The sequence below is a fragment of the Cordyceps fumosorosea genome, assembly GCF_001636725.1.
Source record: "Cordyceps fumosorosea ARSEF 2679 chromosome Unknown scaffold_11, whole genome shotgun sequence".
Taxonomy (NCBI): Eukaryota; Fungi; Ascomycota; class Sordariomycetes; order Hypocreales; family Cordycipitaceae; genus Cordyceps; species Cordyceps fumosorosea.
This window is the reverse complement of record NW_017387311.1, coordinates 583,918-597,819: the sequence shown is the minus strand read 5'-3', so window position 1 is coordinate 597,819 and position 13,902 is coordinate 583,918. Positions and strand designations below refer to the sequence as shown.

Genomic DNA, 13,902 nt, shown 5'->3' with positions numbered 1-13,902 from the left:
GGATATCATTCAGCCGCAGCAATTTATGCTCGAGATGATTCAGTAGCTGGATTATTTGTTTCTTGTGTAAATGAATACCCTAGTAGTCTCAATCTAATTTCTGGAATTTCTATCTTTACAAGTGCAGCTCATAAGTGCAGCCTATAAACACAGGCTGTAGGTGAGATTCACCCGCCTCTTCGCCCTGCTCAATGACTTCTTGCTAAAGCGGCATGTAAGGAAAACGTGACCGCCTCGACTTGATTGCTATGTTATTCTATAGTAAGCTATTGAAATGGGAGTCATGTTCTGGTATTGCATATGCAGCATAACTGCAGTTGGTGCAAGTAGACGATTCTGAGACCCGCCTATGCTCGCAAGACCATGAGGCCAGCCTGTTTCGGGATAGTGGTAGGGCTCTACGATCGCAGGACAAAGAGCTACAGTAGGCCATGCGATATGCCTGGTCAGCTACCCAAAGCGAACAGGATCGGAAGGGAGGGGGCGTGTGCATGGCCACACGATGGAAGCACAAGGTCCTTGCCGAAGGATTGGATAGCGCCGCCGTACCCCGCCCACGCCTCTCTGATGCATCCAGACTTGCCGTTTGAACGAAGTGCGAGGTTTGAACGACTCGGCAGATAAAGGGTTTTATTTTCCGAGGATGGAAGTGGCCGAGCATGCGGCAGCACTCGAAAGCGGAGTACGTTGCCTTACCACGACATGCCCTTGCGGTTGGATGGAATAACTATTCAACATATTACCCCCCCAGTACTGATTATCAGAGCTTGAGAGACCGAGATTGTTATATCATCGTATTGATATGTACACGAGGAGGAAGAAAGGCCGAGTGTGAGACTGTGAGCCCCCCTCGAAGCGATTCATGGAGGTGGCGTCACGTCAGAGCCTGCCAAGGCAACATATATACATTCAAGTCCGATTGAGATTGCATGTGACCGGAAATATAATTACGAGTATCATAAATCACCCATGATCAGCATTTTGGCGGCGTGTTAGTGCAATTGGACCATGTAACTACGTGTTACAGTCGCGAACGCAAGCTACACAAGCTAGTCATGATGCCAAGAAGTAGCATCAAAATGCGTGAAGAGGTTCAAAGCTGCCGCCGTTTTCGTTAAGACAGCCCACAAGGCTCGCGACATGGCTGCATAGTGGAGGGCTGAAAACTGACAAGACGAGGCTCTCGGGTCCGCCACCGGCTGGCAATCGGTCATCGAGAAGCACAAGCATTCCCATCGTACAGCCTCATGACCGGACCGTCCCACAACAAGAAATCTTTCTCCGGTATGTTTCTAGAGCATGAGACTACGCGACGAAAAGGTGGGATAGAAATCAGGGAGTCTATGCCAGAGCCTTGCTACCACCATGTTACAAGAAGGATTTCTCGTTCCACACCGCCGAAGCTACCGCATATTATATCTGCAAGCTTCAGAATACGGATACAGCCCCGCTATTCCTTGAAAGAAAAAGTTCCAAAGGTTCTGGAAGCGTACTGTAGGGCTTATTTGCGGCCAGGGGGAGATCCGACGTGTAAGACAGGGCGGGAATCCCGACTGCTGACAACCCGTCTTACAACGGGATTACCAGGGCAAGGGACGGCTGGAAGCACAAGATCCGGGATCCTGCAGATTTTCTTTTTCCGCCATCGCAGTTTCCATCAAAAAACTTCTTGAACGAACAAACGATGCGACTATACAGCCCTTATGCAGCACAAACATCGAAACCTTGCGCGCGCCGCGCGAATGGGGCGATCCCCAAAGCCTGGCAGCGGCGGTAGGGCAGAAGAACGGACGGAAACAATATCGATTGGAAAGTTGATTGGAGATATTTACAGGGCCTGATTTGCCCGCCCTGAATCGGGGTTATCCCAAACAAAGCAATGACGCCATATACAAACCTGGTTGTTGAATGCTGGGCACAGCGCCATCAACTGCCGAGCTGGCTTGTATGTCAGCTTCATGGGCTGGCTGACCAGCTCTTGTAGCTTCGTCTTTCGCGCCTGAATTGTATCTTGGGCATTGCTGCAGGGTTCCGGTACCAATATCAGCAGCCCTTTTTGAATGCGGCTGCGGGCGTTGATTGTTCAAATATTCAGCTTCCCACAAGGCCGGTGGCACGCCGTGCGCCACCAACGCCAGTGAGCCACGCGGAAAGGCCAGCCATCCTGTGGCCTTGCGTCCTCAACTCAATTTTGCTTCTCACGACTTACACCGCTGCGAGCTGACGGGGGTTTGCAGGGTGGACAAGCCGGTCAGGGCTATATGCGAAGAACACGGGCAGCTTACACTGTGACCTCCAGTCACTGTTTGAAATCTAAACGGCCATCTACGTAGAACAAGGCTGGACTGATCAACAGACATGGTTGTCTTTCTTCTGCGAACCAGTATCAACGAAGCATGTAATCGGCGTCACGCGATAGGTCACATCACATTCCCCCCTCCATCACCGCTTACCACAAACCCTGCCAAGATCTACAGACCGCACAATGCTCCGCTGCTCCGCTGGGCCGTTTGCTGCTAGAGCGCTGGGAAAGTCAAATAGGGTGCTGACAGACGAGCCTGGTGATGTGCGGCGGGGTCCCCTGTTTTTCCGTCCGTTCCATCACGACGTTCTTCTCGTTCTGGATAGGGGCATGCGAGGGCCGAGAAAGGGTAAAGAACGACCGAGAAAAACATGCGACAATAGATCAAGAAGAAGGAATCTTGTCGTCCAAGGTCACGGCATGTGGGGCTCGAGTGAACGGCTTTCAACCCCAACAAACGTGTCTCTTTTTGGAATAAAAACGTTGTTTTCTGTGCTTTGATGCGCACCGACGGAGCCGGAGTGGGTTGGGTGTGTGCTTCTTACCGCCGGAGATGCGTTCGTCTGAGGGGTCCTCCTTCAAGGCTGCGCCGGAGCCTCTCGCTCCTCGCATCACTAGTTAGTTGACTTTCTACTGGTTGGTTGGTTGGTTGGTTTCTGTAAGGTTTTCTTCTCCAGTTCAGCTTCCGTCTGTGCAAAAAAACGCCACATTTCGTTCACAAGGCTCATTTGGGGAAGAGAACAGTAAGTTGAAAGAATAAAACGGGGTTGGAACTTGGGTTGTTGCCGGCCGAAACGGCACCGTCGGCCGGTCGTGGCGGTGGGATGAGGCGACCAAAACCCGCAACGGCCGGGCCTTTCTGACCTACAGTATCTCTCTTTTTTCTCGTTCCCTCTGTCCGGCTTCTGTCCAGAACGAGGATCGGCGCACATCTTCTGCCTTACAGGGCAGCTGACGGAAGTGACGGAGGGCGGGGAAATACACCTGCGCCAAGCCCGGCGACAGGTTCCCTCTTCTCATTCACTGCCCACTTCGCGCAGCCATCTTTGGAAGAAAGGCGAGGAGTGCTGACCAGAAGCTGATGAGCGACCGGAAACAATAATGAAAGCTGACTCGTCCCCTTTTCAGCTTTATGAAAAGGGTATCTGCGGCCTGCCTGCCTGCCTGCCTGCTTCCCATCTGACAAGATGGGCGCCACTCCACGCTTTCCGGCCAGCGATTGTTTATTTAGACTTTTGTTTCTTTTTTTTTCTTGGTCCGTGGACTTGTTCGTCATCAGAAAAAGGCCTTCTTCTCGGTATCGCTCCATTCTCGTCCCATTCGTTGCGTGAGGATCCGCAGTTTCAGCCCCAACGGCGGCGGTGGCGGCTTCTGGGGGGAGGGAGGATCAAGTTCTTGCCGGCCGGCTCAACACCACGAGGCCATGGCGCAAATCATCTACACTGAGTAGGTAGAGAAGCGGAATGGACAGAGCGGCAGCCTAAATTTGGTAGTGATGGCTAGTAAGCTAGCTATACTAGCGCGGACTGAGGAAGGGTGCGAGATCCCGCCAACAAAAGTCAACTTCGGAGTCGATTCCTTAGGACAGCCCAGTCTTTGCGCGAGATGTCACCGTCCAGAATAGGGCCAAGTCCGCCGACGTACCATCAGTTGTCTGATTACCCACCAACGAGAACTTTGACGCATGTTCTAGGGTGTCGGGCTTGCTTGCTTGCGTCTTGTTCCGTCCTGTTTTGTCCCTTGCTTGCGAGGGGGCTGGGTTAGCGAACCAAGTATTAGCTTCGGGACTTGGAACAAAAGTAGAAAGATGGCGCGCCGTTCGCACTAATTTTGGCTCCAAACCCCCAGCCGTCCAGCGGGATGCACGGAAACTCCATGGCTCTCAGACGAAGCACACGTATGGGGTTTCCTCTCTCCCTGCGTCATGCGGAAAGGGAGGGGAGGGGAGCGGGGAGGGAGCGTGGGTTGGTCTTCTGAAGGGCTTGTGTGTATGCGTACGTGTAGAAGCCGGAAAGGGTGAACATGATCAATTGCTTGAATGATGTGATGATGATAGCGTCGGCGTTAAGGGGATGTCATCGTGTGCGCGCTTGGGAATTAGCTTCTCAATACAAGGCCCGTCCACGTTGATGAGCCACGTAGCCGGGGCCGACACCGTGAGCGAAGTCGGCGACTTGTATTTTTCAACAGTCTCTGTAAAAAGAGTAGAAGGGTATCAGCAGATGGCTTCAGCAGGTTCCCAGGTAAAAACGCGCGGCCTGCATCCCCTGGTCTTGGACGCGGCAATTGCCGTCAAGTGGGTAGACAAGTTGGGTGGTGGAGGAGGGAGGGTTGTTGGTGGGAAAAGAATACGCGTAATCCCCCCGAAGTTCGGTAAAACCCTCGGAGGTTAAATTCAAACGTCCCATATCGCCAACCCGGCAATTGGACACGGAGCCGGGCCTGCCTTGATAGGAAGCGATGACTTTGCAAATCTTGCGGAAAGGCCAAGAGCTTCTCGGCTCAAATGCCAAGGGACTTTTACCCCCCCCCTCGTCGTATTTGAACAAGGCGAAACGACCAGCCTAATAACTAGCCTTGAAGAAGAAAATAAGCTCAGCCCTAGGACAAGGCGCTGTTCACTGTCAACAACTACTACTTGTGAGGCCAGGCCAGTTCGGCCCCGAAAGCAAACTGGTCGCCGAGTCATCATAAGAACCTTGTCGCACCTGGACGAATCAAATTGTCGAGGTTTATTTCCCGTTGGTCGTTCTCTCTTGGTCATCCTCACGGCGCGCGCGCGGCTCGCCCTCGCTACCCATCGCCCAGAGTTGCCCCTCCCAGGAACGCCTGGAAAATACTCAGCCCAATACCGCCTCGCTTAAACGAGTTTCAGGCCTATTCGCCATATTTCTCCGAGCGCATGCAGCGTGTACGTTTGAATTAACCTGACCTGAGAGCGCTACAGTTGTCCTACAAGCATAGCCTCCTCCTGCCAACACCCAGCAAGATAATAGTTTACCGCATATATAATATAGATGGTGGATGGTGGGAAGACCGCGGGCCAAGACAAAAGGCGAGACGAGGCTCGGAGATTGGAAGCGCCCCCCCCTTCCCAAAAATAGCCCAAAACGCTCGCGACTTCGGGGGCTTGCTTGCCTGGATGGTAACTCAAGGAAAGGCACGCTGATGATATGATGGCCGGCTTTCCACCTGTCAGATCGGGGAGGGATCACTATTATAGGCTATAGGCTTACGCAACGGGACTGGCCCACGTCTTGGCTTCCAAGTTTGAGTTCCGTCTTGTTTTGCAACGACTGTCCTCGGCTGCAAGGGCAAATGGCCCATCCGATACACACACTCACACACAAGACCGCCAGTGACATTCAAGAGGCTCGGCTGCCATTCTTGGAAACGGCAGCACCTCACTACTCTTGCACAGCCTGAATACCTCATCCCCTTGAGCATATAATTTGTCACAGCTTTGTAATTAGAAATGTCCTATTGAATGCAAACAGGACTGCCATTGGACAGTCGGCCTGTATTGGTGCTCTTCTTCCCTTCAACACCACCGTATCTAATAGCAAAGGAATAAATAAATTCACTTGGGTATCCATATGCTTCCATCAAGATGGTAACCGTGGTTTCCTACCCTGTTACCCTTGTAAGCCAATTTGCCCCCAAACAACCAGAATAAAACAGAGACAAGAAAGTACAAGTTCCATTCTCCATTGCCTAATATATATAGATTCACAAACGCCGTTTAATGACTTTGATCAACACTGCCTTGTCAAAGATGTGTCGTAATATTCGTTGCAAAAGAGCGCAATATGTGCAGGGTGCCCTCTTTCTGGGTTATTGTTTTTTTGTTGTTGTTGATGTTCATGTTGGACTAGGACAGGTTCCGTCTTGTCTAGTTTCGGCCGCCTGGCTGCGCCGGATCCTCGTCCATGAGGCACGCATTCTCGAGCATGTTTGTCCATTTGCCGCTGGTGCCAGCGTGGCTGTGCTTGAGATGCTGACGGAAATGATCGGCACGGTAAAACTTCTTGGACGAGTTGCATTCTCTAAATTTGTGCACCTCCTGTAAGTGGCGAATACGTTCGTCCCAGTCATTGTCGGTAGGGCGTTTCGGGAGCACGCCGCCACTGAGGGCGCCAGTGCCAGGAGTGACACCTGTGCGAGCAAATTCCTCGCCACAGTAGCCACAAACGTCAGCCTCCCCTGGCCGGTTCGTCGACTCATGAAAGGCGCGGTCATAGCCTGAAAGGGCCGAGCAAGACCAGCTGTGGCGTCGGACATGCAGCGAATTCTGGTGGCGTTCTGCCTCGTTCTTATTCTTGAAACGGTTGCCACAGTAGTTGCATTCGTACTGCTTCTCTGCTTCGTGCGCACTGTGAAGAATTAAATCAGCTTGGTACGTTATGCCATGTGGTCGTATAGAAATCTTACGCTAGCTCTTCCGCCGAGTCAAACTTCTTAGGTTTCTTGGGACAGCATTCGCACATATAAAACCCCTGCAACTTTGTAACGGCAGCCTTGCCAGGCTCGCCAACCTTGCGAGGACTGCTGGCTGACGACGGTGCCCTGCTATGGACGGAGCCACGCGAGATGGAGCCACGAGGGCTGGGGTTGGGCGATATTGCAGTGGTGTAAGGCGAGTGGGAGTTGGAGGGCGAGACACCGTTAGGGGAAATGCCGCTAGGCGATCGGTGACCAAAGCCACCTATACTGCTCTGGGAAGGAGGGATTGAGAGAGTCGACAGGTATGAGTTGGCTCGGGAACTAGCAGCGGAGGCGAGGGAAGAGCCCTGGGGAATTGTAGCAAGGCGACCGGCTGAGGAGGAACGAACACCGCCTTCGCGGCGACGCATCGCTTCGGCGACGCCAACAGGGCCATGGGCAGCGTACTCATCAGGAGGGCTTGGGGCTCTGCGCTTCTGACCGGCGCCCAAGTGCGGCTCGTCAATGTACAGCCGCTTCAAAGAACTGGTCTCCTCCATTTCCATATCTTCGGTGGCGTGGTAGTCATAGGACCCGTGGATGGCGTTGGTTTCATCGCCAGTGTTGCGGCGGGAGCGGGTGCGTGGCGATGAGTAGTCGATTTCGGAACCGTCTTGGGGTGACCGGTCGTAGTGACGATAGTTGGAGAAGGAGGACTCACGAGAGTCTGACAGTCCACGCTCACGGCTATGAATGGCAAGCTGAAGGGTATGGTTAGCGGGAGGTGGAAGGCGAGCTTCTCTGTGTGCTGCGTCGCTGAGCATGGAGCGAGATGGTGATCGGTCCAGCGGTCGCAGGCAGTCGAGCTTGGCCTTCATGCTGTCGCCGTGGCATTCGGCGGCGGACTTGAAGCTGAAATTGTTATGCTGCAGGGCGACAAACTCAGTGGGAAAGGCCTCGCGGGAGCTAGCAATGGTCAGTTGGGCAGTCAAGATGAGGGCAGTCTTTCGCCAAGGCATACCGGTTCGTAGATGCATAGCTGGCGTACCCTTCGTCACCAGTCGTACTCCCAGTGTCTCGGCGCTTGAGGCTAGGTCGCTGGTCGGAACAGGACGAGCTGATGCTGCCGTAGTTGCTGGCGTAACCACGACGCTCTCTCTTGATATCCTCGGCACGGCGGTGCTCAGCAAATGGCTCGGGCGGAGGAGGCAGAGCCGGAGGAACATAGTGGCGAGGCTCAATGCCGGGGATGGGCATCGCGCCGGTGCGGCCAAAGGGTATGTCGTAGTGTTCGCCGGCGTGGATCTTGATGCTTGGTAAAGGAGGAGCAAGCTCGCGATATGACGGAGGGCAGGCCATTCCGGCGTCGTCTTGTTGACTTGTATGCGGAGGGTCGGGGTGTGGCGGTGCCAGGATGGGCAAGTAAGGTGGGCGAGTCGCGGGAGTTTTATGTAGTAGATGAATCACGACGAAGGTGTAAGCCGCATAGAGTCAAGAGTAGTGACTGTCGATCGGACCATTCGAGTGATCAGGCGACGACAAGTTATTTTTGACAATGTATGAGCCTCCGTGATTGATGAGGCGTCGATTGGGAACGGAAGGCTGGCAGTGCAAAGCTGTCGCGGCGAGGTGGCCGGGTGGTTGACAGCGCGGTGGAGAGGCGAGGTGATGACGACGACTTTTCGCGGAAGCGGCGCGGACGTAATAAGGAGGAGCGGCCAGGAGGCGAGTCGGCGGCGCCTGTGGGATGTAAGAGTCGAAGAAAAATAGTCGACGGTGATTACAGGAGTCGAGGAGGCGAAAAATCAGGACAGGCAAGCGGGTGCGAGTCGAGATATGGCGAGGGTGTCGAGGTGTTACGTCGAGCAAGCAAACGGAGGAGGATTTATTAGAGAGGGCATTTTTCGGGACGGTGGGAGAGTGGGCGGGCTGGCGTAGTTATACCAAATCCAAAGGCAGACGCTAAATATACCACAGTGCTGAAGGTAGGGGTTATCAGGGTTACCTGTATTTAGTACCTGGGTTGCTGGGGACCACCTATGTACCTGCCTTGGCTGGCAGAGTCTTGGTAATGCCCTGTACCCCCTCCTGAGCATTCTACCTACAGGTACGATAGAAAGACGAGACCCTGTACCCAGTAACGGGGGCATCCATTAGGCAGCCCAATATCTCCTATAAAGTTACGACGGAGTACCTGTAACCGTACCGTGACCTGCTATAGCCAAGTATGAAGTTTCCGCGGCTTATTACTTGTAGTATGTTGAGCCTAGAGACGAGACACTTGCGCAGCCCGCATCCCGCTGCAGCCCACTAAGCCTGGCCTTGTACTAAGGTAACGAGCCACCGCACCCGAGCGCTGGGGGGGGTGAGCGCTGCTCCCGCCGCTACTACCCAGTAAAGTTTTTACCAGTCGGGGAGTGTGCTAAAAAAGGGGCGTGCCCTGTGCTGAGAAGAATAATAAATGGCTGCTGGAAATGGGTGTGCGTGGCTGGTGGGGGCCCTCTAGCGGTAGCCTCATGGGTGCTGCGCAGGCGCCCTGTAGGCTGTAGCTTCCTGCTTTCCGGCCCTGTAGTGCCATGCGCAGCGCTGGGCGTGCATGTCGACCATCCTCCAGTGCATTCAAGCCAATGCCGCTAATGCAGACAGACCAACCTGCGTGCCCGTGGGAGCTCTCAACGGTCGACAAGACCAAGAATATTGATTCATCGCCACCACACCCCAGATACATACAATACGTCCAGATAAGACGGTTAGCCCAGGCCACATACGTGGGCTAGCCCTCAGTCGCTGTGGTATTGGTGGTGGGCGGCGCCGCCCAATGAGTGGGGTCAATGTGGTGAACCACTCTCGCCGAGTCGCTGCCGTTGCTAAATAAATACCGTACATATGTACGGCATTCGCATGTCTGTCTGTATGAATGGATTAGTGCACAAGTGACCACCTACTTACCTCCCTGGTTATAGCCAACCGGCTCGACATTGCATCCCCGTGCGGCGCCGTTTTTCCTGCCACCGGCCTTGCCGTGCCGCACTGCCTGTCTTGGAATGCACCACTGCGAGAGGCCGTCCCGCTCCGGCGGCCTTTTCGAGCATCTCCGCCCAACCAAGCACCCGCAACCTCGCCATCGGATGGTGCCTCAACGTCCAACAGATGCCGGGCCACCGTAACAGCCACCAGAGCCTCGCCTGTTTCTCATCCCTACCAGTAAATAAAAACCATCTCTATTGATAATCAGAGATGCACCCTCGTTTGTCTAGGGCTGTCTCTGTTGTCCACACGCAATCTCACGCAATCTCGCTGCTTGGCGTCTTGGCCTCGCCGGCCGAGCCCTGTGGTCTGCCACCTCGACTGCGACCACCTTCTCCTTCCTTCACGCTTCACAAGGCTGAAGCGAGCCTGATCTGGCAGAACCACGCGGGTCGGCGCAACTGGTCGGCGCCATTTGAGCGAAGTGATTTTGCAGCCCGACTATTCATATCGAGACTAATAACCACTTCTCACGCTGCAGCACGTACTCTAGCATCTTGCTTCCTGAACTTGTGCACCTGCCTTGCAGCAAGTTGATCTTACTGGCGCTTCTAGCGACGCCGGCGTTATTGGTGCTACTGCAAATAACGAGGTTATTTATTCATCACTGCTTGCATAGTAGTCTCCGACTTTGCCGGATAATGTTTAGGACAACGCAGTGCCCTGCCATCCGTTCAAACTCTGCAAAGACGTCGCACATCTCCTTGCATTGGCGTGACGTATGAGTAAGACGAAAAATATCCAGGGCATGCCGGCTGGACGTGGGTTCTTGATGCTAGACACAATATTCGGAACTCGTGGCACCCGCCCCGCGTCTTTGTTTGGCCATCCATTGCTCCGGCACAGGGTCTCTCGTATAGTTTCGGCCCTATAGGGCACGCTGGACACCAGACGCTATGTGGTAGTATCAGTTTGGTATAATCTTTTGCCAACCAAACTTGGATCCAGGCCCCTTGAGATGTAATTTATCATCGACTCTCCGTATATTGGTTGATTGGCTGGGACAAGAATAAATCTCGGTCCACATCAAAGTCCGCTGTCGGGGACTTGGCTGTCCTGTCACAACTGAATCCCCCCCTCCCTGATAGGTTATGTACAGAAGCTGCGAGTGCTCCAACTTGCCCTGCAAGCCACGCCACTCGGAGCCCAGGAGTCTCTATCCAAGAAGGGCTGTGTACGCCAAGCCCTTGTATTTCAACCCGCTAGTACCTCCCCAAATTGCAAGTCTCGAGCAGTTGCTGGGCTGAGATGCGCTGTCCCCACTGCCCGGAATCCGGACCAAGTTTGTGCTTGCTCCTAGCCGCCTCCACCGGCTGAAGGCTTGCGTGGCCCTGCAACCGAGCGAGACCTTGCCAATCCGTTGGTCTATTGGTGCGGGAGCCACGGCCTCGGCGGCGTCGACAGACGGCTTCTCATTGGGTATTAGGCCCTGGCATGACGGCCGGCACTTGGGAGCTGGAATGTGACTGCTGCAAGAGTCAGCAATCTCGGATCTGGAACCACGGTGTTGGACCCCTCGCCCATTTGTTGGACAGGTTCGGCCGGCCGGAGAACGGCGTCCACGAGTCTGAACTGCTGCTATTATTATTTGCAGGCCGACGATAAGTCCCCCTGGTCATCGCACGGCTGCGGGCATCCTGACCTACAATGACCTGACGACGTTGGTGACTTTCTCTCCCTTGCCGGCGGTGTGTGTCCTGCGCCGTCGCGGAATCCTAGCAACTGTTTGTCGTCTCGAAGGGAGGAGGGAGGAGGAGGAGAGGGAGGTCGGATCTGCAGCAGCGTCACACGGCACCCGGTAACGAGCATCTTGTGAAACGCGCCCGCTGTTTCTCAGCTGAGAGACTTCGATCTGTCCCATGCTGTTGGCAGCTTGATTAGCCGACTGTTTCAGCCCTCCAGCACCTCGTCACCTGTAACCCGGTCGATCAAGCCACGACTCACGCTTTCTTTCTAATAAGTGACGGCGCCACATTCTCCTCATCTGCCAAATCTGATCCCGGATCACCCGAGCCTTCGCCGCCCGACATGTAAAATTTGGCACATTCTCACCCTACCAGGTCGTTGTTACCGGTATCTGTGCTGTTGAACAAAAATGACGATTGTGACGCTGTCTTTTTTCCTCCAGGTACGTGACCGCACCGCCTTTCCATTTTGGGCTCTTCCACGGCCAGCACGAGCAGCTGCGGGGCACACCAAACCCGCCCATTCTTCCCTCAAGGTCGTGCAAACGGCACTTCATCCTCATCATCTGCTCCCGCCGTAGACGCTAATGCCCAATTGTTCCGCCCAAGCCAGTCATCCTCAGCAGTATGACAGTGATACAACCCTTCCTGACCCTCTGCATGTGAAAACCACCAATACGACACCCCTCCCGGCCCTAGATCATCGTTCACCCGTTGAGTAGACCATCCCGCCAAACTCTCGTCTGTAAAGGTAGGGCTAACGCGAGATCATCAGCACCAGTAAGCCCCAAAGCTGTGGTCATGCACAGCGATCTGCCTTACCTTACGGGATCCAGTTCTCACCCTCCTCACCTGTGCGATTCTGATCGCGTTCCACAGACACTAGCCTCGATTCAAGTCCGTTGCTAAGCTCACTACTGCGAAATCCGAACTCCGTCAAACCGTTGGCAGGGCCCTTATCGAACACGTCAGCATTAGGGCTCACCGAGGTTCTCAGTCTCAGTGACTCTATACGGAAGTATTGACCGCGTTGCACTTCTCTTAACAGCAAGCTTCCTGGCTTTACCCAATGAATGCTCCACGTCGAGATGGGTTGGTGCCAGTATTGCGATGTTCCTCCCTGCTGGCAGCATCTTGCCATCCAGTTTCCAAAGTTCGGAAACAAAATCAATTATCATCATCAGCCCGCTCTCGTCCCGCTGAAGCGTTTTACCCCTACAATTGGTTGTTTTGCGGCCTGCTGGCACGTGTACAATAGACGCTCGGCTCGATCCCGACTGCAGCAATATCTCAAGCACCGCTTTACCCCATTACTAGTCGATTCACATATCAACAGACGCGGCAGGCGAAATCACCCAACGAATGATTCACTTTTCACAGATCAGACTGGCCGCACAGTTCACAATAGTGCGGCTTGGCATAACACAGTTGGCCTGCTGGCAGTACAACTGAGTAATGGCTAGCAAGCAGCTCCTTGGCAATTATAACTCAAAGCGCTCGGGTCGAGACGCATTTCATTTCAAGCCACCTCCCTCACGAGCAAAAACCGACGGCACATACCCTGTGACAGACTGCTTCTTCTTGCTGCCTTCACCTCACTGTTTGGTTTGAAGCGCTTATCGACTCATCAGCCCTACCGCATATATACATCAGTACACACATACATAAGCGGCCTGGGAGTCTTCCGGCCGAAATTATGCAGCTCGCCCTACGTATCCACCTGCTTTGGTATCAACTCAACCCAATGGGTTAGCGATAAAACTCTCTTTGGTCCCATCATCAATTTGACTTTCCCCGCCACTTCCCGAACCATCCGGAAAACAGCAAGATGGCCTCTTTCCAGTCATTCTACGTCTTCGTCATGTCATGACCTGGTTTGCGGCGTTTGGGGGCTAAATGCGACTCAGTTTCCCTACCGGGCCCTCCCTTACTAGGTGTCTCCTCTTGAGCTGTCGGTGCCGAGGCGGAATAATTAAGCACTGCGAAGCCAATAGCTGAAAAGGAGCTTTTCCCGGAACACAGTAGCCACCCTTGGCATTTCAGCGGTGCCTAAAGGGGCAATGGGGCAGCATTCACTGCAGCAAGATTATACCTATGCTCCAGATATGCCGACCGACTCGACTCGCATTCGAAAATGACCATTCATCGCCTACCTCTATCAATCCACGTGGCAAAGAGCATGGGCTCATCCAGAGGTCCTGTCTTCTAAGTTGTCCAAGTTGATACACAGTCACAATTGTACAACTTGGCTTGCATGCACATTCTCGGCCGAGGCGGCCAATCTCTAGCAGATTGCATTTCCCCGGGAAATGGCTTGGCCCAGAACCAAGCTAACCGCAAAATGTGAAGACTTATCAGTGTCGCGATGGCGCAGCTGGTTCAGGGGCTGCTTTCTGCAACTGGGTCGGTTGTATGACTGATGCTTACACAGCGACGCCGAGACTTTCCTATGCCCACAAAGTTTGA

General features: G+C 53.9%; 1 protein-coding gene across 1 annotated transcript; it reads right to left on the bottom strand.

Annotated features, from left to right (window-relative positions):
* Nucleotides 1-6,194: 6,194 nt before the first annotated feature.
* On the bottom strand, nucleotides 6,195-8,083 carry ISF_04982 (Zinc finger, C2H2-type/integrase, DNA-binding protein; the record flags this gene model as incomplete). Its single annotated transcript, XM_018848587.1, has 3 exons — nucleotides 6,195-6,675; nucleotides 6,734-7,690; nucleotides 7,746-8,083. The coding sequence occupies 3 exons, from the start codon at nucleotides 8,081-8,083 to the stop codon at nucleotides 6,195-6,197; spliced, it is 1,776 nt and encodes a 591-aa protein (XP_018704313.1).
* Nucleotides 8,084-13,902: the final 5,819 nt, after the last annotated feature.